At 42.6% G+C, this 22,674-nt stretch overlaps 1 protein-coding gene across 1 annotated transcript in view; it reads right to left on the bottom strand.

Moving 5' to 3' along the window:
* The window catches only part of LOC135505691 (MAM domain-containing glycosylphosphatidylinositol anchor protein 2-like), a 452,039-nt gene that overhangs the window by 78,802 nt on the left and 350,563 nt on the right, over window positions 1–22,674 (bottom strand). The window contains exons 10-11 of the mRNA XM_064924737.1: window positions 20,613–20,882; window positions 3,265–3,413 (exon numbers count right to left, since the gene is read on the bottom strand). Of these exons, the coding sequence (XP_064780809.1) occupies window positions 3,265–3,413; window positions 20,613–20,882 (419 nt within the window). The remainder of the gene's footprint in view (window positions 1–3,264; window positions 3,414–20,612; window positions 20,883–22,674) is intronic.

The raw sequence follows: 22,674 nt of genomic DNA, 5'->3' as shown, positions 1-22,674 counted from the left end.
ACAGAACAGGCGTAGTGGGAATGGAGGGGAAACATAACAGAACAGGCGTAGTGGGAATGGAGGGGAAACATAACAGAACAGGCGTAGTGGGAATGGAGGGGAAACATAACAGAACAGGCGTAGTGGGAATGGAGGGGAAACATAACAGAACAGGCGTAGTGGGAATGGAGGGGAAACATAACAGAACAGGCGTAGTGGGAATGGAGGGGAAACATAACAGAACAGGCGTAGTGGGAATGGAGGGGAAACATAACAGAACAGGCGTAGTGGGAATGGAGGGGGAACATAACAGAACAGGCGTAGTGGGAATGGAGGGGAAACATAACAGAACAGGTGTAGTGGGAATGGAGGGGAAACATAACAGAACAGGCGTAGTGGGAATGGAGGGGGAACATAACAGAACAGGCGTAGTGGGAATGGAGGGGAAACATAACAGAACAGGCGTAGTGGGAATGGAGGGGAAACATAACAGAACAGGCGTAGTGGGAATGGAGGGGAAACATAACAGAACAGGCGTAGTGGGAATGGAGGGGAAACATAACAGAACAGGCGTAGTGGGAATGGAGGGGAAACATAACAGAACAGGCGTAGTGGGAATGGAGGGGAAACATAACAGAACAGGCGTAGTGGGAATGGAGGGGAAACATAACAGAACAGGCGTAGTGGGAATGGAGGGGGAACATAACAGAACAGGCGTAGTGGGAATGGAGGGGGAACATAACAGAACAGGCGTAGTGGGAATGGAGGGGGAACATAACAGAACAGGCGTAGTGGGAATGGAGGGGAAACATAACAGAACAGGCGTAGTGGGAATGGAGGGGAAACATAACAGAACAGGCGTAGTGGGAATGGAGGGGAAACATAACAGAACAGGCGTAGTGTTAGCTGCTCTGCTCATGGCTATAAATAGCAGATAGAGCTGAGGAGTGGTCCATGTGCCAACGCTTTCATTACTGCACCACTGTCTCAGCTCACTCCGCTCAGCATCCTACCGGGGGTATCTAAACATTTATTTATTTATGAAGGAGGGAAACACTCCTCCTCCTTCCTCCCTCTCTCTCTTGTTCCCTCTCTCCTCCTTACTCATTCATGTTCCATCGCTATCTCAATCGCAAAGAGCGATGAAAACAGAATGCTCATAGCGAAGGAAGAAAAGTGGAAAAGAAAAAGAGTCAAGATTCAATCATTTCTTGGCAGATGAAACATGAAGGAGAGGCTCACCTTCAAGGTAAATGTTACCGATGGGCCCCCTCTTAACTTCCCTAAAGCATAATACCTCCTGTATCTAAGACGACAGCAGGTAGGGAGGCCGGGGATACACAGCCTAGTTGAGATGCACTCCACTACCTTGGGAGGAAAAAAAGTGTAAAAGAAAATGAATTCTCGCAAACAACGATTTTCTGCTTGCCAGGTAGGAAATAAAAAACAAGAGCAAGAGAGAGCAAACAGGCGGGACTATTTCCTTGCCTTTTCTTCTTCTCTCCAAACAACAGCTAAATAGATTATAATGTTAATGTGATTGCGGAATTACTGTCGGCCCATTTTAGCACCAGCGCAGAACTAATCTGTGAAATTGTGAAGAGGACCAGTTGATTTCCAGCGAAGGGAGAGTAAATGTGTCTTCCTGGCATGCTCTCGAAAACCAGCCTGCCTGACAAGCAGGAAGCCGGCGTACCATTGGCTCCCACGGCGAATGAACGAATCACATGAATGCAACCAAATTCATTAACAAACAAGCCGACTGAAATTGTTGACAGAAAAATCCTTGAGGTACAGAAACAAGCCCGGTTTTAATGGGTTTTTCAAGCGTAAATTCCGGACGGGGTGTAGTAGGAAACAAAATGTAATGATGTATTGGAGTATACCTACAGCTATTAAACTCGGTATTAGACTCAATGTGAGGACGCCAGTTCAGAAGGCTTAACTGTTGCCTGTAATGCAGTGGCTCTGAATAAGAGCTTCCACTTAACCAATAAAAGCTAACAAATACTATAGCATATTTCCCTGTAATCGTTGTGGTTCATGTAATCAAGACTGCCATGATCAACATTCTCAGACCGGCAACAGACAGACAGGATCATGCAGAGACATACAGTAGCGTACATTTCTACATTATGTTTCTGTAGGTTGTGAAAGTCAATGCCTGCTGTGACCAAAGGGAGGGTGCCACTTTGTCCCAGTAGGGGGTTATGGGTACAACGAAAGAGACCACATAAAGTGGCATCAAGCCTCAGTTTAACGACGCTACCAACGTGTTAATGTGATAAAATTGGGTGACGCAACAGATGCTGTTGAAAAAGGGGGACTATTGTCTTTCACTATGATGGGTGAGACTGTGAGAGACTGTGTGAGACTGTGAGAGACTGAGAGACTGTGAGACTGTGAGACTGTGTGAGACTGTGTGAGACTGTGTGAGACTGTGAGAGGCTGTGAGAGACTGTGAGAGACTGTGAGAGACTGTGAGACTGAGAGAGAGGGGACTGTGTGAGACTGTGAGAGACTGAGAGACTGAGAGAGAGAGAGAGAGAGAGAGAGAGAGAGAGAGAGATAGATAGATAGATAGATAGATAGATAGATAGATAGATAGATAGATAGATGGATAGATGGATAGATAGATAGAGAGAGATAGAAAGAGAACTCCCGAGTAGTGCAGCAGTCTAAGGCACTGCATCTCAGTGCTTGGGGTGTCACTACAGACAAAATGGTTCGATTTCAGGATGTATCACACCCGGCCGTGATTGGGAGTTCCATTGGGCGGGCACAATTGGCCCAGCGTCGTCCCTGTTTGGCCAGGGTAGGCCGTCATTGTAAATAACGATGTGTTCTTAACTGACTTGCCTAGTTAAATAAATAAAAAAGATATATACGTATATAAAAAATAAAAAAACTGAAAAAATAAGAAATTGTGATCAGAAAAAAAGAGAGAGGAGGGATCAGTGGTAGAGGGAAGGAGAGAGAGATTGACAACCATAAATCAATGCTGACTGCCTGTCATCTGAAGCCTTCATCTGCAGGTAAACTGGACCAATGTCTGCCACTCCTTTCTCCACATGGTGCTCTCTCTCCACTGGGCCGATGAAGCTGTCCAAGGAGAACAATAACAAGCAAGCAATGCATAGAATATGGGTTGGGAGTATCTACAGAGAGTCTATGTCCCTGACTGGTTATTCTGATATTCCCTCTGTCATGTTCCTTTTCTGTCATATGTAAGGCCTTTCTACATTCAGGGTTAGGGTTAGGATGCACACGCACGCACACACCTACCTGTCGTATGCCGAGGCGGTAGGCCACAATGCGGTCCACAGTGTTGGGATTCATCTGGGTCCACTGCAGTTTGAAGCCGTAGACTGTAGGTCGGTTCTGCCACAGAGGACTGTACGTGTCGTAGTAGAACTCTGGGGGATACGCCTTCCCTGTAAACAAAAAAACTATATTTAGGACTAATTCACCTTTGTTTTTGCATTTTCCATTTTTGTTCAGCTTTACCTGTGGCATCGAGGGAGAAAGGGAACCAATGTATCCGAGATACTGGATCAAGATAAATAAGAAGGTCACATTGTTCCACAAAATGTCTGCAAGGCATCAACCAGAAGACTTGCCTCCAGCAGCCCTGTATTTACCACAGTTAGAAGAGGAGTTGTGAGTTCTTGTTTTATAGAAGTCTGTCAATCTTTCTCAGGTATTTTGTCAAGAAAGCTGTTTGATTTGATCGCCAGCCACATGGCCAACTGTATTATTGTCAGGACAGAAACCCACTGTGTGTTCAGTACGGTGTCCTGAAGTGGGCTGCTTGACATATTCCATTTTTACAGAATAGACAGAGAGCCAACAAAAATAAATTCCTCACAGGTCAAAGTAAACACACTAATAGTTTTTTTTAAAGCACTCAAGAGGAGACTCTCTAAAGAGAGTATAACACTCTTCTCGCTGAGATCAAAACAGGTTCATGCAGTCGTATCTCTTGAAATTCAGTCTACGGAAGCACAACAAAAAAGGGGAGGATTTCTAATAGCGATAGTCAAGTCAGAGGCTAATGCTAACTCAAATAAAGCGATGCAGTGATCTGACAATATGAATATGAGACAGAGCAACTTGCTGATCTCTCCGGCAGCAAAGTCTATTAGAGCTGTCATGGCGGTTTATGTCAATGACTTATTAAGACTCTCTATGCCTGTTGATATGGAGGATTGGTTTATGGTTCTGAGTTTGAGAAAATAACATTTAGGAGACAAAGCTGAACGATGAATTATGCCGATGCTGTCTTATCCCGTGTGTGTCTTTGCTATAAAGGATCTCAGTTGAAATGTGGAGGGGACTCTCAGAGAATTCAGTGATAGACACTGAATTGATCTGAGAGTCACAGGGTTGTGATAGAGCTCATATAATTAAAGATGGACTTTGTGATAACTAACTCTGACTTGTGTGTGGTTTGCTCTCATGATTTGGAAAATAGAGGAAATTTCCACAACAACCCCCAGACACATTTAATGATCCCCAGAGTTAAGAGTTTAGTCCTGCAGGCTTGGGAGGGTCAGCCTATCAGTGCTCAGTCTGAAGAGTGTGAACCAATCAGTGGAGTTTATGCCCACAGGCTAGGAAGTGTGAACCAAACAGACCACAGCTCCATCAGGTGTCTGCCTGTCAGAAGGGCCATCATAGTGGAAAGAACTAAGGGACTGGGTCACTTTTTAAAAGAGATCAAAGGATAAAAAGTTCACTGGGCAAATTTCTGTCTCACAACATCATGGCTTTAAGACTAGTGTTAGGAACAGAAGCACTTCAGTACACTGACGATGACATCAGCAAAATACAGTATGCGAACGTAATCAATATCATTTGATTTGATTTGTTGTCTTCTTCTGTATCCAACCCTTTCCATTTGATTCAAATGAGCGAAGCTATAGTTTGAATTTGTTTAGAGACAGCAGGGGTTCAAACTGTACAGTTGAACCCAGTTCCTACATTTGAATATAAAAATGGATTTTAGCAAACAAACCTATGCTACATTTTATCTCTGGGACCCTCAGGATGACAAATCAGAGCCAGATTACTGAATGTCAGTACATTACTTACCTTCAGAGGTGAATGTATCAAACCAGTTGTCCTGATAAGTGTTTTGTTGTTGTGCACTCTCCTCAAACAATAGCAGGGTAGTTTATCACTGTAATAGCTACTGCTACTCTCCTCAAACAATAGCATGGTAGTTTATCACTGTAATAGCTACTGCTACTCTCCTCAAACAATAGCATGGTAGTTTATCACTGTAATAGCTACTGCTACTTTCCTCAAACAATAGCAGGGTAGTTTATCACTGTAATAGCTACTGCTACTCTCCTCAAACAATAGTATGGTAGTTTATCACTGTAATAGCTACTGCTACTTTCCTCAAACAATAGCAGGGTAGTTTATCACTGTAATAGCTACTGCTACTCTCCTCAAACAATAGCAGGGTAGTTTATCACTGTAATAGCTACTGCTACTCTCCTCAAACAATAGTATGGTAGTTTATCACTGTAATAGCTACTGCTACTTTCCTCAAACAATAGCATGGTAGTTTATCACTGTAATAGCTACTGCTACTTTCCTCAAACAATAGCAGGGAAGTTTATCACTGTAATAGCTACTGCTACTCTCCTCAAACAATAGCATGGTAGTTTATCACTGTAATAGCTACTGCTACTCTCCTCAAACAATAGCATGGTAGTTTATCACTGTAATAGCTACTGCTACTCTCCTCAAACAATAGTATGGTAGTTTATCACTGTAACAGCTACTGCTACTCTCCTCAAACAATAGCATGGTAGTTTATCACTGTAATAGCTACTGCTACTCTCCTCAAACAATAGTATGGTCGTTTATCACTGCAATAGCTACTGCTACTCTCCTCAAACAATAGTATGGTCGTTTATCACTGTAATAGCTACTGCTACTCTCCTCAAACAATAGCATGGTAGTTTATCACTGTAATAGCTACTGCTACTCTCCTCAAACAATAGTATGGTAGTTTATCACTGTAATAGCTACTGCTACTCTCCTCAAACAATAGCAGGGTAGTTTATCACTGTAATAGCTACTGCTACTCTCCTCAAACAATAGTATGGTCGTTTATCACTGCAATAGCTACTGTAAATTGGACAGTGCAGTTCGCTTAATAAGAATTTAAGTGTTCTGCCCATATAAGACATGTCTATGTCCTGGAAAGTTTGCTGTTGCTTACGATGTCATTCTAGTCACATTAGCGCACGTTAGCAACAACCATCCCGGTATATGGACACCGATCCCGTAAATGCTTAAGAGGTTAAACTTTTTGACCTTTATTTTAGAAGGAAGCCCAATTGAGACCAAGGTCTCTTTTGCAAGGGAGCCCTATAACATAACTCAACAACTCTGATTCAGCATCCAATAAATCAACTCAGAGGTTAAGCCTCTACTTTTACAATCAATCAATTCAGTTTCTGAAGATAGGACTTCTAAAACCCATCAACAAAATACTGATAAAAAAGGTTGTATACCACTTTGGGCGTAAATCAAGATTGACTGTTTCTTTCAGCCACTCACTAGTTTGATCAATTCTCATAATCACCTCAGATAATAAGTCACAATCTCTCCTGAACGTGTTTTGTCCTGAGTCCTATAGACAATAAATCAGGTTAATGAAGCTTTGCATTTGTTTGGACAGCCGAGTAAAGATCACAAGCCTCTACATGGATAAAGCTGTTTAAAATACAATATTCTAATCCACACAAAAAAACGCTCATTCATCAACAAGATAATATAATTTCCACAGAACAAGAGAAAGAAACCCAATGGGGCTAGAGCAGAACAATATTTGGGGAATGTGTTTCGGTATCTTTACCATAAAAACCTGTTTGGATACAGGAAGTGTATACTAATGGATTTAAATGTGCTATTTATCATGCTCTTTCTATCACAGTTTAGAATCCAGTCAACCAGGTTTTCACAAGTCATGAGATGCAAAAACAATTCATGGATTCCTAACCATCTCTTCTGTTCAGGGAAATATATGCCGTTTTGAGAATGTATTCCCAAAATTAGCTTGCACTTGAGATACGTAACTAACCATCGCATAACTGTATTCTACAGTAGTCATCTTTCCAGTAAAAACAATTGTAGAGAAATATCAAGAACTGAACTGAATACAATACGATTATACCTGACAGTTGTGAGCTGAGCCCATGCTGGGGAATGCTACAGCAACTCCCAGAGACAAGTCACTCTCTTTGTCTCTGTCTCTCTGTCTCTGTCTCTCTTTCTCTTTCTCCCTCTCTTTCTCGTCAACTTAATTCCTGTTATTCTTTCTATGTTTTGTAGACATGTGACTTTCTAAGGTCATACACTTGTCACAGAAAATCACTCCTGAAAGGACATCCTGTATGTTAATATGAAAAGTCAGCGTTGATCTGAGGGTCGAGAATCTGGTTTCTGTACATGTTTTTGGGGTAGAAAACAATAGCCCTTCTCTATTTACCCATGTTGCTTTCTCTCACCCCTGCCCATCTCTCTCTCTCCATTTCTCTCTCTACATCTCTCTCTCTCTCCATTTCTCTCTCTACATCTCTCTCTCTACATCTCTCTCTCTCTCTCGCTCTCTCTTGCTCTCTCTACAATTGAAATAGACTGGAGCACGGAGCGACCAACCACAAAGCAAGCAAGGTCAAGCAATGCAAATGAAACAAAACCAAATTATTTTAATTACTAGAGGTCAATTTAGCTATCAATAGATTATATGCATGACTGGTATGGAATGAATGCAAGCATTTCCTAAAGTCCTCTCACTTGTTGTGCATTATCAAGCTACTACATGATGGAACACCGTAGTAAACAATGGACTACTACAACATAACTGCTTACACCGACCTGCCACCACCACTACCCATTTGATTTAAATGGATTATAAACATACTTATATTTATTTAGAAGCTGTCCAGCAGCCATATGCTAGTCTGTCTTTACCCCCCCACCCACCCCATAGACAGGTATTGTAGCTGAGACTTCATATAAACACCAACCTGCTCCAGTCACAAGGGTCATGAAGCAGCTAGATGTATGCTAATGACCACGTTAAATGAATAACAATTTGGAGTTATGAGTAAAACGATAAAATTCAGTTTAAATGTATTTTAATATTCATTGAAACCAAAAGAAATAGAAAAAGTGACAAAACTAAATTATGTTAAACCCAAACTTCAGCAATGCGTGAAGAACAAAAGCTTGCTTTTGGAGTGAAATATTCCCAGTGTTTGCTCTGGTAGCAACAAACACCCAATGACATATTTGTTTTCCAGTGGCTTAACTGTACCCTCGCCTCGGTTTGGAGAAGGGTTCAAAGAACACAGTTGCTCAAAGAAACACATACAAATCTGTTTCCCTCATGAGACTCAAACTCTGCTCCCCAAACATCACAGTGCTTTTGTCTAACAAATATGTCTCGACATAGAACATTATAATGTTACAGTCTGGCTTCTGATTACCAAGGGAAACGGAGATGGATGTGTTATTGATATCAACTGAGCTTTGGTTACAATTTCACTATTGTTATAATAACGGTTGAAGTAAAGACATATTTATAAGATATATTGTCACAATTTTTTTATATTTTTTTTAAATATAGTAATGACACTACGCTGTTTATACATATGCCTTTCAGGCTATCATAAAGGATTACACGTCACATGACTTTATATAACCTATACAGTATGCTTTTGTCCTTCAGGGCTGCCAGATTCCTACATAACTAATCGATAGATAACACTATTCATATGCTCCCTGTTGGTTTCGACAGCACATCGTGTCACTCATCAGCGGCTATCCATCACTGTCAGACAGCAACACACTCAAAAATAATGGTTCTAGTACAGTACCAGATAGGGTTTCTTTGGTTTGTAGTAACCAAAGCAGAACCCTTTTTGGTGCTACATAGAACCGTTTTTGAAGATTATACAGATGTAGGATTTCAATTTGATCCCTTGTTTGTTGCTGAGAATGTTCCTGTACAGCAGGAAATGCAAACTTGTAGTGTATTCGAGGTTGACCAAGGCAGTCCCGCTTTAAATGACGTTCAGCTTATAAAGGCGTCCTAAAGCCTTCATAAGCACTACATACGTGTGTCACAAAGCATCTATAACAGTATGTCATGCCTTATAAAGGGTTCATAAATGTGGCATAACTGTGTCACATAATCACCCATGTCAAATGTGACATAACCCACTATGTCGAACCTGATGGGAACATTTATCAAGGGTGTTGTGCTGAAGGATGGCACACGCTCTAAAGTGAAGTCACGTCTGTCACATTACTCCTAATCTCGTCTGCTGGACCAACACATCAAACTTGGCCTTCATCAGTTACGATTAGGTTTAAATTACAATTTGAAGAAGATAAATTGCGGAAATGGGCAGGGTTTTGACATAATTATGACTGTGTTAACTAGTGATGACCAGGGGGAATGTTTTTGCTAGCAGAGGACATAAGCGGATTACAAATACTTTACTCAGTAAGGTCACTCTGATAGAATTCTATGGTCACTCCCACTAAAGCCAACATTGAATGGTGGATATCCCAGGCTCATGTGTGCTGTGTGCGATAACTCCCAATATAAGTAAATTGAAAGTGGTTTTCTTCTGGAATCAACTTCCATCTTCTTCAGTACACAAACACAACAATATAACGAGCCATACCATGCGGTGCTGGGTCTTTGACACATTTCACCCACTCCCCTCCTGAAAGATAAGCCACCATTGTACACAGGTTGTAATCAAGCCCTGGTCTCCAGCAAGGGAACAGAAGAGGAATACCTCGTGCAGTAGTCTCAGGTTGGACTACTCCAAATCATCTTGGCTCTGACACGCACACACGCATGCACACACACACGCGCACGCACGCACGCACGCACGCACACACACACACACACACACACACACACACACACACACACACACACACACACACACACACACACACACACACACACAAAAGCTTTGCAGGTCCATCAACCTATTTAAATGGTGTGGCTTGTCCATGAGCTGGCAGACGAATGGCTATTGCCTCTGCCTGCTGGATGTAGTGCATGTTGGTTCCAACCTTAAAAGTAACAACAAAGAAAGTTAGTAGGTCTGTTTTGAAATGCCTTTGTCTCACCATCTGGATGAGGTGCTGTGCCAGAAATACTCTAAATGGGGAGATGGGAAACTCCATTTGATTCATATTATTATATTATCTTTCATTTATAAATCTCATGACGTTCCTATGAGACGTGGCTGTATTTAGGGTGATTTTTTATTTAGCTGAGCCTGCTAGCGAGCAGATTTTTTTGTCACAGAAATTATTTAAAATAACCATGTAATCTAACTCAACACTTAACTACTACAAATGAATTTGAATTACAATAAATACATGTTATCTTACTGATTTTTTTGCAGTCCAGTGACACCACAAGCGTGCATTTGATTTGCGAACTCATCACATGTGCACTTATTGCACTACAGACACACAAACACTGCTAACCAACAACAGTGCAGAGCATGCACACTGAATTAAAGGGCAACTACACGCAAAAATGTAAGTTTCTTAGATTTTTCCCAGAACTCAAAAGTCATCCCCTGATGTGGTTTAAAACCTCTTAGGGCTAGGGGGCAGTGTTCGGAGTTCGGATGAATGACGTGCCCAAAGTAAACTGCCTGTTACCCAGGCCCGGATATGCATTAGATAGAAAACACTCTGAAGTTTCTAAAACTGCTAAAATAATGTCTGCGAGTATAACAGAACTGATATGGCAGGCAAAAACCCGAGGAAAATCCATCCATAAAAAAGCTCCCAGGCCATTCCTATGTTGGCCTATTGAATTTCCAACCAAAAAGGACCCAGATTGCAGTACCTATGGCTTCCACTGAATGGCAACAGTCTTTATAAAAGGTTTCAGGCTTGTTTTTTGAAAAATGACCGAGTAGTTGTAGTTTTTCCAAGGTGTCTCATTAGAAATGTAGTCTTGTTGCACGCGTGAATGAGGTGTGCACTCTTTGTTATTTATTATCCCTATTGAACAAACTATTCTGTGTCTTAAATTGTGTCATTTATGTAGATATTAGAGTACCCGAGGATTAATTAGAAACATTGTTTGACTTGTTTGGACGAACTTTACTGCTAACTTCTTGGATTCGTTTGTATGCATGTTGAAAGAGTGGATTACTGAATCAAGATCCTCAAAAGGGAAGTGATTTATTTTTTCGCTATTTGGGATTTTGTGATGCCTGTGCTGGTTTGAAAAGTATTTTAGTGTAGGGCGCTGTCCCCAGATAATCGCATGGTATGCTTTCGCCATAAATCCTTTTTGACAACTCGGTTGAAATAACAACAAGCTAAGCTTTTAAACAATGTAAGACACTTGTATTTTCATGAATGTTTAATATTACGATTTTGTAATTTGAATTTGGCTCCAGCTTCACCGGATGTTGTCGATTTTAATCCCGGTAACGGGATCCGCGCGCTAACACAGAAAATTAAATGTTGTTTTTCTATTTAAAAAGGTGTGGAAAAACTAGGGGAAGACCTTGCAAAATTGGGGGAAATATGAAACCTGGAAAAGCTAAACAGAGAAAACAGAATTAGGCAAAAAAAAAAAGATTTTAAAGGCCCTACCATGACTGCACTTTAGAGTGTGTGTCAACCTGTAGCACAGCAATTTGAGGAAAGTTGAGGTCAGGTCCAATATTGGCTATACACCCAAGAGGGAAGAGGTTGGGCCATCCTAGAAATGTTTTAGATCAGTGGTGACCTGTCATTCAAGGCATTGAGCCCCACCTGTTTAGCTAAAAATAATAATAAAAAAAGAAGTTGGCCTGTTTTGCATGTTATTTTAGCATTAATTAGTGTTACATATCAGTTTGCAAACAATATATACTTTAGCGTAGACATCGGTAATCTTCTATAGTTGCGCCGTGATTGGCTCAGTATTCTGTCACTCATGGGAACACTACGTCCCTGCATAATCTACAGAGAAAGCTAGGCAGTTCAAGCACCCTCGAGTTACATTAGAAGTGCCCATCCAAGAAGGCACGTGATCAATGGCTACAGATATGGCATTAAATCTACCGTAGCTTTGATTGGAATGATCATGTCAACATCATACTTTTAAAATCTTAGCTAACAAGTTAACTAGCTAGAAGAGCAGTCATCGTCATGACAAGCAGAATCATATGGACAATCAACTGGCAAATCCTATTCAATTCTTGTCATAATGTTACGGTTTTCTTCTAACTCCTCCTCTGACGAAGAGGTGTAGCAAGGATCGGACCAAAATGCGGCGTGGTAATTTTCATACATGTTTAATGAACGAATAAACATGAACAATACAAAACAACAAACGTGACATGAAAACCTAAACAGTCCTATCTGGTACAAACACAGAGACAGGAACAATCACCCACGAAACACTCAAAGAATATGGCTGCCTAAATATGGTTCCCAATCAGAGACAACGATAAACACCTGCCTCTGATTGAGAACCACTTCAAACAGCCATAGACTTATCTAGAACACCCCACTAAGCTACAATCCCAATACAAACACACCACATACAAAAACCCATGCCACACCTTGGCCTGACCAAATAAATGAAGACAAACACAAAATACTTCGACCAGGGCGTGACACGTAATTATCGGGAGAAATTATAGATAAAACGTATCGGTGCTCATCGGCCATTGGATATAAACATTAGACAACAAGTCAGAAGTCGCAAATTCAACAATGAGTGGATTGGAAAGAATCAGTGGCTAACTGCAAGCATCGCAAAGCAATCACTATTTTCCTTCCCCTACCTGCTCCAAGTCTGGGTTTAAGGATTTAAAAAATCTGTCTGAAAATCTGTCGGTCCAAGCTTAAAAGGATAAACATTCACATGCAACACCATGGGCCAGAAATGTTTGAATACATTGGTCATGTGTCAATCCAGCATGACTTCTGTTCAAAAGAACTGGGAACTGGGAAATCTCCGACCTCTGACTTCATTGCATTCAAGACAACTAGGAACTCTGAAAAAAAACGAGATCCAAATGGGAAAATACATTTTGAATGTTCATCCAACTCGGAATTCCATGTCGGGAACTCAGGCCTCTTTCTAGAGCTCTGATGTCATGATTCAACCTAATTTGTTTTCGAGTTCCCAGTTGTCTTAAAAGCAGCATAAATCCAGAGCATGCCAGACTTTGATGTCAAAGTTTGATGAAAAAATTTGCCCACAAGATGGACTGCTGCACCACCTACCTGTTCAAATGAGCACAGCACAACAACGGTGAGTCCAAAAAATATGTTGTGTATGCTACTGCTTAAATGATGTAATATGCCAGGGATATATCTATACTGTAGCTAAGAAAGTAATGCTAAGTGTATGTTGTGTAGTAGCCCATGTCTCACCCTTGGTTCCGCCCCCTCAGAACTTAATCTACTGTTCTGACTTGGAGCTGCACATGTAGCCTATAGCCTGTTTTAGAGAAATGTCATCGTCGAATATTGAAAAAGCTTTCATTGACTGCTTATATGCAACCGTTATTTTCCACGGCTCTGACTTGGTGTACAGGGAGAATACTGCAAGAACGGACTATGTTCTGAATTCTGTCGCTTTCCATTTCAAAAGTGCTGAACAAATAGTCATATCGACTATGTCTGTCTTAGCTCGCTCATTAATGTCTTAATCGAAATTACGGCTTGCCTTTTAGCCACTCATTGTTCCCTTGTGCCATAGTTTGTACATCTCAATTGTTATATTGCTTATATTGGTCTCATTAGTATTAGTATCTTATTCATAATTTTAGGCAATGTTGGAAAGATAGCTGCATTTGCTAGTGACATTTACTTTGACATCCATAACATTGAGCTAATGAGGCGTGATTTCGCCTGGCATAGAACATGTGCTCACTTGTCAGGACACTGTTGTTCAGAGGAGTTAGCCAACAACACAGCTACAGTAAATTAAACTAAAGCTGGATGGAAAGACTGCATTTCATTTTACCTTTTTTCAATTGACATTTTTTTGTATATATCCATAAAAATTATGCCAGCTGATTCCTGATTTCGACTTGCTGAGAAACGCTGCCTGCCTGTCTGTCTCGTCACGTTCATTACTATTGCACTACCTTGTCACAACTCGTTTGTTAATGATATAAAAACAAACATTTTGAATTTACTGAACATAATGTATGGTTTGTGTATGGTTCAAAAGTCATGTTGCCATTGGGTATTTTTGAAGGAGAGTGAGGTTCTTATCGAGTTACGCTAATCCACAAGGAGTCAGTGGAAACCATATTCATTTAAGCCATATCAGCTATGGTTTTTTAAAAAGCAGTAAAAATGAGGCTGAATGAACTGTTTCGCTGCCAGACAAGGCTCAGCTGATAGCCAGGTGGAGCGGTGGTAAGGATTCATTCCATGGTGCTGAAGGAAAGCTCTGCTTTTGGGACAGCTTTATTTAGGCTCTAAGAGTTTGTGGGCACCGTTTGTAACCGTTATAGTGCAATTAATGTATTGTTTAGTGTTGTGTAAAAAAATGAATGGTTGAGTTTGCCCCACCAAGATTTACATGTGAAAATCGCCACTGTTTTAGAGTAATATAATATATAGAATTGATCCAAAGCGACTTACAGTCATGCGTGCATACATTTTTAAATATGGGTGGATCTGACAATCGAACCCACTATCCTGGTAATGCAAAGATGCAAGGCACGGTTATAAAAGAGTTGTAATGCCTAAATTGAATATGATTTATAAACCCTTTATTAAGCAGTATTTATGCCACCCTTTATAAAGCACAGGTTTATGTCACATTTGACATTGGTGGTTATGTCTAACAGTTATGTCACTTTAAACCCTTTATAGAGCATGACATATGGTTATAGATGATTTGTGACACATTTATGTAGTGTTTATGAAGGCTTTATGAAGCTCCACGTAATAAGCTGCGTGTAAATTTCAGACTTGACTTGCGCTAAGATGTTTTCTTATCAAGCCCTACAAAAAATGTCCATTCATTCTAATCATAATTCACATTTCCTGTTTCTGCAAGACTATTTTCCTGCTGTAGCAAACTGAACCATGCTCATACTGCTTCTAAATGGACCCTGTATGGTGCCACACAAAAAGGTTTCTTACTTTAAAGAACAATTTAAAAAAAGTATCTATATAGAGTAGCACCAAAAAAGGGTTCTGCCATGGTTACAAACCTTTTTGGGTCGATATAGAACACTTTTTTGTATGGTTCTTTATAGAACCTTTATGGAGAATGCTTCTATAAAGAACCTTTCTCAAGCTCAAATGTTCTTTGTAGAACCATACAGTGTTTTTATTCTGGTTTTTCTTCATGTGTTTATTAATAAGTTGAATCAGGTGTGCAAGCTTTGGAACAGCTGGGTGTCCCTGAGGAGAGAATTGAAAACTACTGACTTAGCCAACCATTCTCAATTGACACAAGGCCATAGGTGAGTCTTTCACAGGACACCAACACTGGCCATAGTCATATATAACAAGTAATAGTATAACACAACAGATTAGATAAACTGGAATGACACTCTCACTCACGGTTGCATAAAAAAAAGCTGTGAGCAAACCCCGCCCCCCAAATATTCAAATGAGCCGCCGCACCTACACTTTAATTATCACTCAAAGAGGAAAGAACCCTTTTTTTGAACTGAAAGAACAATTGAAAGGCTCAAAGGGTTCTTTGGGTCAGTATGGTTCCACATAGAACCATCACCCTTCCCAAAGAACCCTTAATTTAGGAACCCTCATTTTTTTTGTATGTAATGGAGAAACAATTTGACTGCGGCGGTGGAAACCTCCAGGTATTCTCTTCTCTCGTAAATATTATCATCACGCTCCTTACGGAAACATTTGACTCTATATTCACCTTAGAAAGTATTCTTCATAGGGGTGTTAGGGGTGTTAACGTAGGGGTGTTAACCCCGGTGTCCTGGCTAAATTCCCAATCTGGCCCTCAAACCATCAAGGTCACCTAATAATCCCCAGTTTACAATTGGCTCATTCATCCCCCTCCTCTCCCCTGTAACTATTCCCCAGGTCGTTGCTGCAAATGAGAATGTGTTCTCAGTCAATTTACCTGGTAAAATTACGGATAAATAAATAAAATAAAATAAATTAATTCCTTGTCCTAAGGATGCACTGGGAGTGCAGGCATTGGTTACAGCACACCTGATTCAACTAATCACTAAACTTTATTAATTACTGAAACAGATGTGTTATTGTCGGGCTGTAACAAAAAACGGCACGCTCTCACCAGCACCGTAGGGCCCTAAGACCATGATTGAAGAACACTATCCTATCCTGCCAAGGCTCAGCAGAGGAGATTAAACCCTTTGAAAACGCTGGTATGATACTGTTGGGCTAAAATGAAAACCTGCACACCATGTGGTTCCCAAGGACCACAATTGAAGAGCAGCAGAGAAATAGTTCCATCCAGGGGATCTGAGTTGTGTATGGCAAGCTGAGATGGAGGGTCTTGCCAGGGCTCAGGAGTGCAGATTAAACCCTCTAAAGACGCTGGCTAACACTCTGCCACTCTGCTCTGGCAGGATTGAAGGGCCATCTCATCTCTGTAAAGCCACAGCCACCAGATGTAACCCCCCCCCCCAGCCTGGCATGCACATACACACACAAACGCCCCCTGGCCTGGCTCCTGACCATCAGTGTGATAAAGTGTGTGTGTGTTTGCCCCTGAGCATGACCTGCTGCCAGGCTTTGGAGTGTGTGTGTGGGCATGCCTGTGTGTGCCCCCTGGCGTAATGACTGAGGCCCTTGGTTTAATCAACCCACCCTGGCTTTCGGCCAATGGCTTTGATTAATACATTTTTACTGTACACAGACTTGATCTTCTCTCTGCCCTCCCACATATATATATGTTTTCTCTCTCGCTCTCTCTCTGCACAGCATTGCCTCAGTCTTCTACCATATCAGAGCTTACCTCCACAGTGAATGATTAACGTGCATTGAAGTTTTGTTGTTTCCAAATATGATATGCCCATTATCCCTTCCTCAACAAACTGCTACACAAACTCCTAGCACCTTTTCCTCAGCCATCTTAAATATTGAGTGAAGAGTGAATCTATGCCAGGGAATTTGGACTGATTTTAGGGCAACAAACACACAGAACCAAAACAAAAGTAATTTGAGGCAAATTGGTCAATCTATGGATTAAGTTCCCATGTGATTATTTTCTCCACTACTGACCTGTCTTGGCATTCAAGCTTTTGTATCTGTCCATTCATAAGCAGGTCAACTACTTAACTCACTCTCTAATCGCTAAACCCCAGTCAATATACAGTCATAACGATATGCTGTTAATAAGGACAAAAAATGCCATTATGTCTGGCCACCATTGCAGACACACTCAGGGATCGGAATAGCCTCATCTTTTCAGATGGTGATAGGGGTGATTAGGTGAGGCTGGGTGCATTGGAAGAGCTCATGTTTTAGGATGGGAGGAGGAGGGGGTGGTTAAGTGAGGGAGTAAAGGGAAGGATAGGGTACATTGGAGCCCAATGTGGATTTTCAGCACTGGGCTCCCTCCAGGTCCCCGGGGGCCACTAACTAACTGAGCTGCCGTACCTTTGGCAGCAGACACATCCAGATGGTAGGAATCTGGAGCACTGGGATGGAGGGAGGGCTGGAGGGATGGAGTGAGAGAGGGATGGAGGAATGACGGGAGTGGGAGGATAGAGATATGGAAGGAGGGCTATAGGGATGGCTGGAGAAGGGAGAGGTGGGGGGAGTGACATGGGGAGGGATAGATGGCTCAAGGGATAAATGGCTCAAGGGAGAGATGGATGGCAGGAGAATTTGGTATAGGATGGATGGATGGAGGGCTAGGGGGAGGGATGAATGGTAGGAATCTGTGTGAACTGGGATGGAGGGATTGCTGTAGAGATGATGGAGGGAGGAAAGTAGGACAGGAGGTGTGGAAGTAGAGAGCGAGGGAAGGAAGGTGGCAGGTGACCGATGGCACATGAGACCCGCTGAGAAAAGCAAATGGCCGGAGGGGATGATCTTCTCTCCTCCTCCACTCTACCTTCTCCTCAGGGGCTGGACTGATATATGACACACAGACCAGACACTGTCCATCTCTACTAGATGGAGGGAGAGAGAGAGAGAGAGAGAGAGAGAGAGAGAGAGAGAGAGAGAGAGAGAGACAGAGAGAGGGAGAGAGAGAGAGAGAGAGAGAGACAGAGAGACAGAGAGACAGAGAGAGAGAGAGAGAGAGAGAGAGAGACAGAGAGACAGAGAGAGAGACAGAGAGAGAGACAGAGAGAGACAGAGAGAGAGAGAGAGAGAGACAGAGAGAGAGACAGAGAGAGAGAGAGAGACAGAGAGAGAGACAGAGAGAGAGAGAGAGAGAGAGAGAGAGAGAGAGAACGCGAGAGAGAGACAGAGAGAGAGAGAGAGAGAGAGAGAGAGAGAGAGAGAGAGAGAGAGAGAGAGAGAGAGAGAGAGAGAGAGACAGAGAGAGAGAGAGAGAGAGAGAGAGAGAGAGAGAGAGAGAGACACTGTATATATATATATAATATGACATTTGTAATGTCTTTATTGTTTTGAAACTTCTGTATGTGTGATGTCTACTGTTAATTTTTATTGTTTATTTCACTTTATATATTATATACCTTACTTGCTTTGGCAATGTTAACACATGTTTCCCATGCCAATAAAGCCCCTTGAATTGAATTGAATTGAATTGAATTGAGAGAGAGAGAGAGAGAGACAGAGAGAGAGAGAGAGAGAGAGAGAGAGAGAGAGAGAGACGAGTGAGCCGCAGGATCATGGCAAAGGTTTCTGCCTCCCAGACCTCCCATCAGGAACAGTGCAGTTCAGGACGGAATCGTATTTGTCACTTAGATCCTCTGCCACTTATGCCACTGTCCCCTGGCACTGTCTATTTCACCCGTTCTTCTTTCCTCAACCTGTGTTTCTCCGTCTGTCTCTCTCTCTCTTTCTCTCTCTCTCTCTCTTTCTCTCTCTCTCTTTCTCTCTCTCTCTGCCTCTCCAAACTAATCTGGCCCTGTCATAAAACACAAACCCTCTGTGTGAGCGATGACATGGCCACTGACTGCTCCTCCTGCTATTTTCATGCGCTCCACCACAAACACTGCAGCATGGCAATCTAAAAATACATAGCCGGAGGGGAATAACAATGAATTACCTAACAAATCTGTTTCCTGTATGAAGGATTGGGTCCTTCCTGCATAGTGCGAGCTGTCATTAGTAATCTAGAAAGCCACATCCCAAATGGCAAACTATTCATTACATGGTATACTACTTTTGACCAGGACCCGTAGAAGTAGTGCACTCTATAGGGAATAGGGTGCCATTTGGGACGCACCCTAGGGGATGTGTAAAAGTAAGTGTTAAGACTGACATGGATTTTATACAAGGCATCTCTTCACATTCAAATGGGCAATCTGTATTAGGCTGTCGCCCATCTCGCCTACTCCTTTTCAATCAATTGCCTTATGGGACACGTACTGTATCTACCCGTCTGACAGGCAAGTTTCAATTTGCTCCAGACATCATTCAGCCATTAAGGATACATCGCTGGGAAGTTTAATTGCCATGATGGAGGATAGGGAAACCTCATCCTGCTTCAGAACTCTGTTACAGAGATGGGGCACAGCATGGCTGCTCGGCTGCCCAGGTGGGTGGGTTTCATTAAGTCAATGTGAAGGAAAGAACTCTGTTACAGAGATGGGGCACAGCATGGCTGCTCGGCTGCCCAGGTGGGTGGGTTTCATTAACTCAATGTGAAGGAAAGAACTCTGTTACAGAGATGGGGCACAGCATGGCTGCTCGGCTGCCCAGGTGGGTGGGTTTCATTAACTCAATGTGAAGGAAAGAACTCTGTTACAGAGATGGGGCACAGCATGGCTGCTCGGCTGCCCAGGTGGGTGGGTTTCATTAACTCAATGTGAAGGAAAGAACTCTGTTACAGAGATGGGACACAGCATGGCTGCTCGGCTGCCCAGGTGGGTGGGTTTCATTAAGTCAATGTGAAGGAAAGAACTCTGTTACAGAGATGGGGCACAGCATGGCTGTTCGGCTGCCCAGGTGGGTGGGTTTCATTAACTCAATGTGAAGGAAAGAACTCTGTTACAGAGATGGGGCACAGCATGGCTGCTCGGCTGCCCAGGTGGGTGGGTTTCATTAAGTCAATGTGAAGGAAAGAACTCTGTTACAGAGATGGGGCACAGCATGGCTGCTCGGCTGCCCAGGTGGGTGGGTTTCATTAACTCAATGTGAAGGAAAGAACTCTGTTACAGAGATGGGGCACAGCATGGCTGCTCGGCTGCCCAGGTGGGTGGGTTTCATTAACTCAATGTGAAGGAAAGATGGAAGTTAGACCTCATCAAATGTGAAGTGCTTTGAGACGTAGTGAAATAGCCAAGTTAAATTCGGTTCAGTATAATTAGCATGCTGACACTGGACAAGGAAAGTCAGAATGCCGGGCTACAAACCACATTGAGTGACGTCAGCAACTGAGAACAGGAAGCATCAAATTCAACTTTATTCAAATGCATTTAAAAACATAAATTATTCCTTACCTGTGACCAGGAAGGTGCAGCGCCCAGCGCCGGCCTCGTTGTTGACATCACAGGTGTACTCCCCCCAGCCCTCGCGGTTGAGGCTTTTGACGGTGTACTCTGTCTCGTCGCTCTGGTCAAAATGTCCAGCGTGGAGCAGGCGGTTCCCCAGCCGCCACTCATAGCGCAACACCCGGGAAGGGTGGGCACGCAGGACCCGGCAGTTCATTGCCACTGGCCGGCCCAGGCCCTGACGCATCTCTAACAACACAGGCTCCACCGACGGAGGGTCTGGGGCAGAGAAAGGAAGCAGTTAGACTAGTATAGGGTTAGGGTGAACCAGGGTGAATCACAGAGGGTCTCTGAAAGAAAAAGAAAGAGCTTTAATGATGAGAGATTGACAGAAGTAGTCTTATTTAATGTTTTATTTCACAGTGGAAAGGTCTTGGATGGGGAAGAAGAAAGACTGCACTGTAAAAAAGATCCTGTCAATTGTACGTTACTGTAAGTTACTGTAAGATACTGTAAAAAAGAGAAACAGTATGTTACTTTACATTTAAAGAAACTTTGGTTTAACAGTACATTACTGCAAAGTGTATAGTAATGTACAGTTAAACCAACATTTCTTTGGAATTTACAGTAACATACTGTACCTTTTTCGACAGCTAACTGACTGCCAATAAGTTAGCAAAAACAGACAGATTTTTTTGCAACAGTGCAGGGCTAGAAGGTGCAGTATCATCTCTCATTCTACCTTTTCGAGACTCAGACTTAGAAGGGTTTGGGAGGGTTAAGGTTTGGGGTGGACACAGAGAGATGGATCGGAAGAGGAGACACTTGGGAAGGAAGGGAGAAAAACTCTCAGAGTTAGTCCAGGGACCAGGGAGAGCCAGACAGCGAGAGAGGGGGGAGGTATATCCGTGTCATTTACTCAGCTCACTGTGGGAGGGTATGGGAATGACACAAACCACTCAAGATCACTTCGAGGAAAGCTAGTTTTCCACAAGGGAGCTCTGTACTCTCGTCCTCAAAGTACACTTCCAGACCCAAAGATGGAAGGTATGTGAGGGATAAAGTGTGTGAGAGAGAGATACAGTGGGGAGAACAAGTATTTGATACACTGCCGATTTTGCAGGTTTCCTACTTACAAAGCAGGTAGAGGTCTGTCATTTTTATCATAGGTACACTTCAACTGTGAGAGACGGAATCTAAAACAAAAATCCAGAAAATCACATTGTATGATTTTTAAGTAATTAATTTGCATTTTATTGCATGTCATAAGTATTTGATACATCAGAAAAGCAGAACTTAATATTTGGTACAGAAACCTTTGTTTGCAATTACAGAGATCATACATTTCCTTTAGCTCTAGACCAGGTTTACACACACTGCAGCAGGGATTTTGGCCCACTCCTCCATACAGACCTTCTCCAGATCCTTCATGTTTTGGGGCTGTCCCTCTAAAGATTTTCTATTGGGTTCAGGTCTGGAGACTGGCTGGGCCACTCCAGGACCTTGAGATGCTTCTTACGGAGCCACTACTTAGTTGCCCTGGCTGTGTGTTTCAGGTCGTTGTCATGCTGGAAGACCCAGCCACGACCCATCTTCAATGCTCTTACTGAAGGAAGGAGGTTGTTGGCCAAGATCTCGCGATACATGGCCCCATCCATCCTTCCCTCAATACGCATCCCCAAAGAATGATGTTTCCACCTCCATGCTTCACAGTTGGGATGGTGTTCTTGGGGTTGTACTCATCCTTCTTCTTCCTCCAAACACGGCGAGTGGAGTTTAGACCAAAAAGCTCTATTTTTGTCTCATCAGACCTCATGACCTTCTCCCATTCCTCCTCTGGATCATCCAGATGGTCATTGGCAAACTTCAGACGGGCCTCAACATGCGCTGGCTTGAGCAGGGTGACCTTGCGTGCGCTGCAGGATTTTAATCCATGACGGCGTAGTGTGTTACTAATGGTTTTCCTTGAGACTGTGGTCCCAGCTCTCTTCAGGTCATTGACCAGGTCCTGCCGTGTAGTTCTGGGCTGATCCCTCACCTTCCTCATGATTATTGATGCTCCACGAGGTGA

The sequence above is a fragment of the Oncorhynchus masou genome, chromosome 19 (assembly GCF_036934945.1).
Source record: "Oncorhynchus masou masou isolate Uvic2021 chromosome 19, UVic_Omas_1.1, whole genome shotgun sequence".
Taxonomy (NCBI): Eukaryota; Metazoa; Chordata; class Actinopteri; order Salmoniformes; family Salmonidae; genus Oncorhynchus; species Oncorhynchus masou.
Note: the sequence above shows the minus strand (reverse complement) of the source record. Positions and strands in the feature narration are given on the sequence as shown.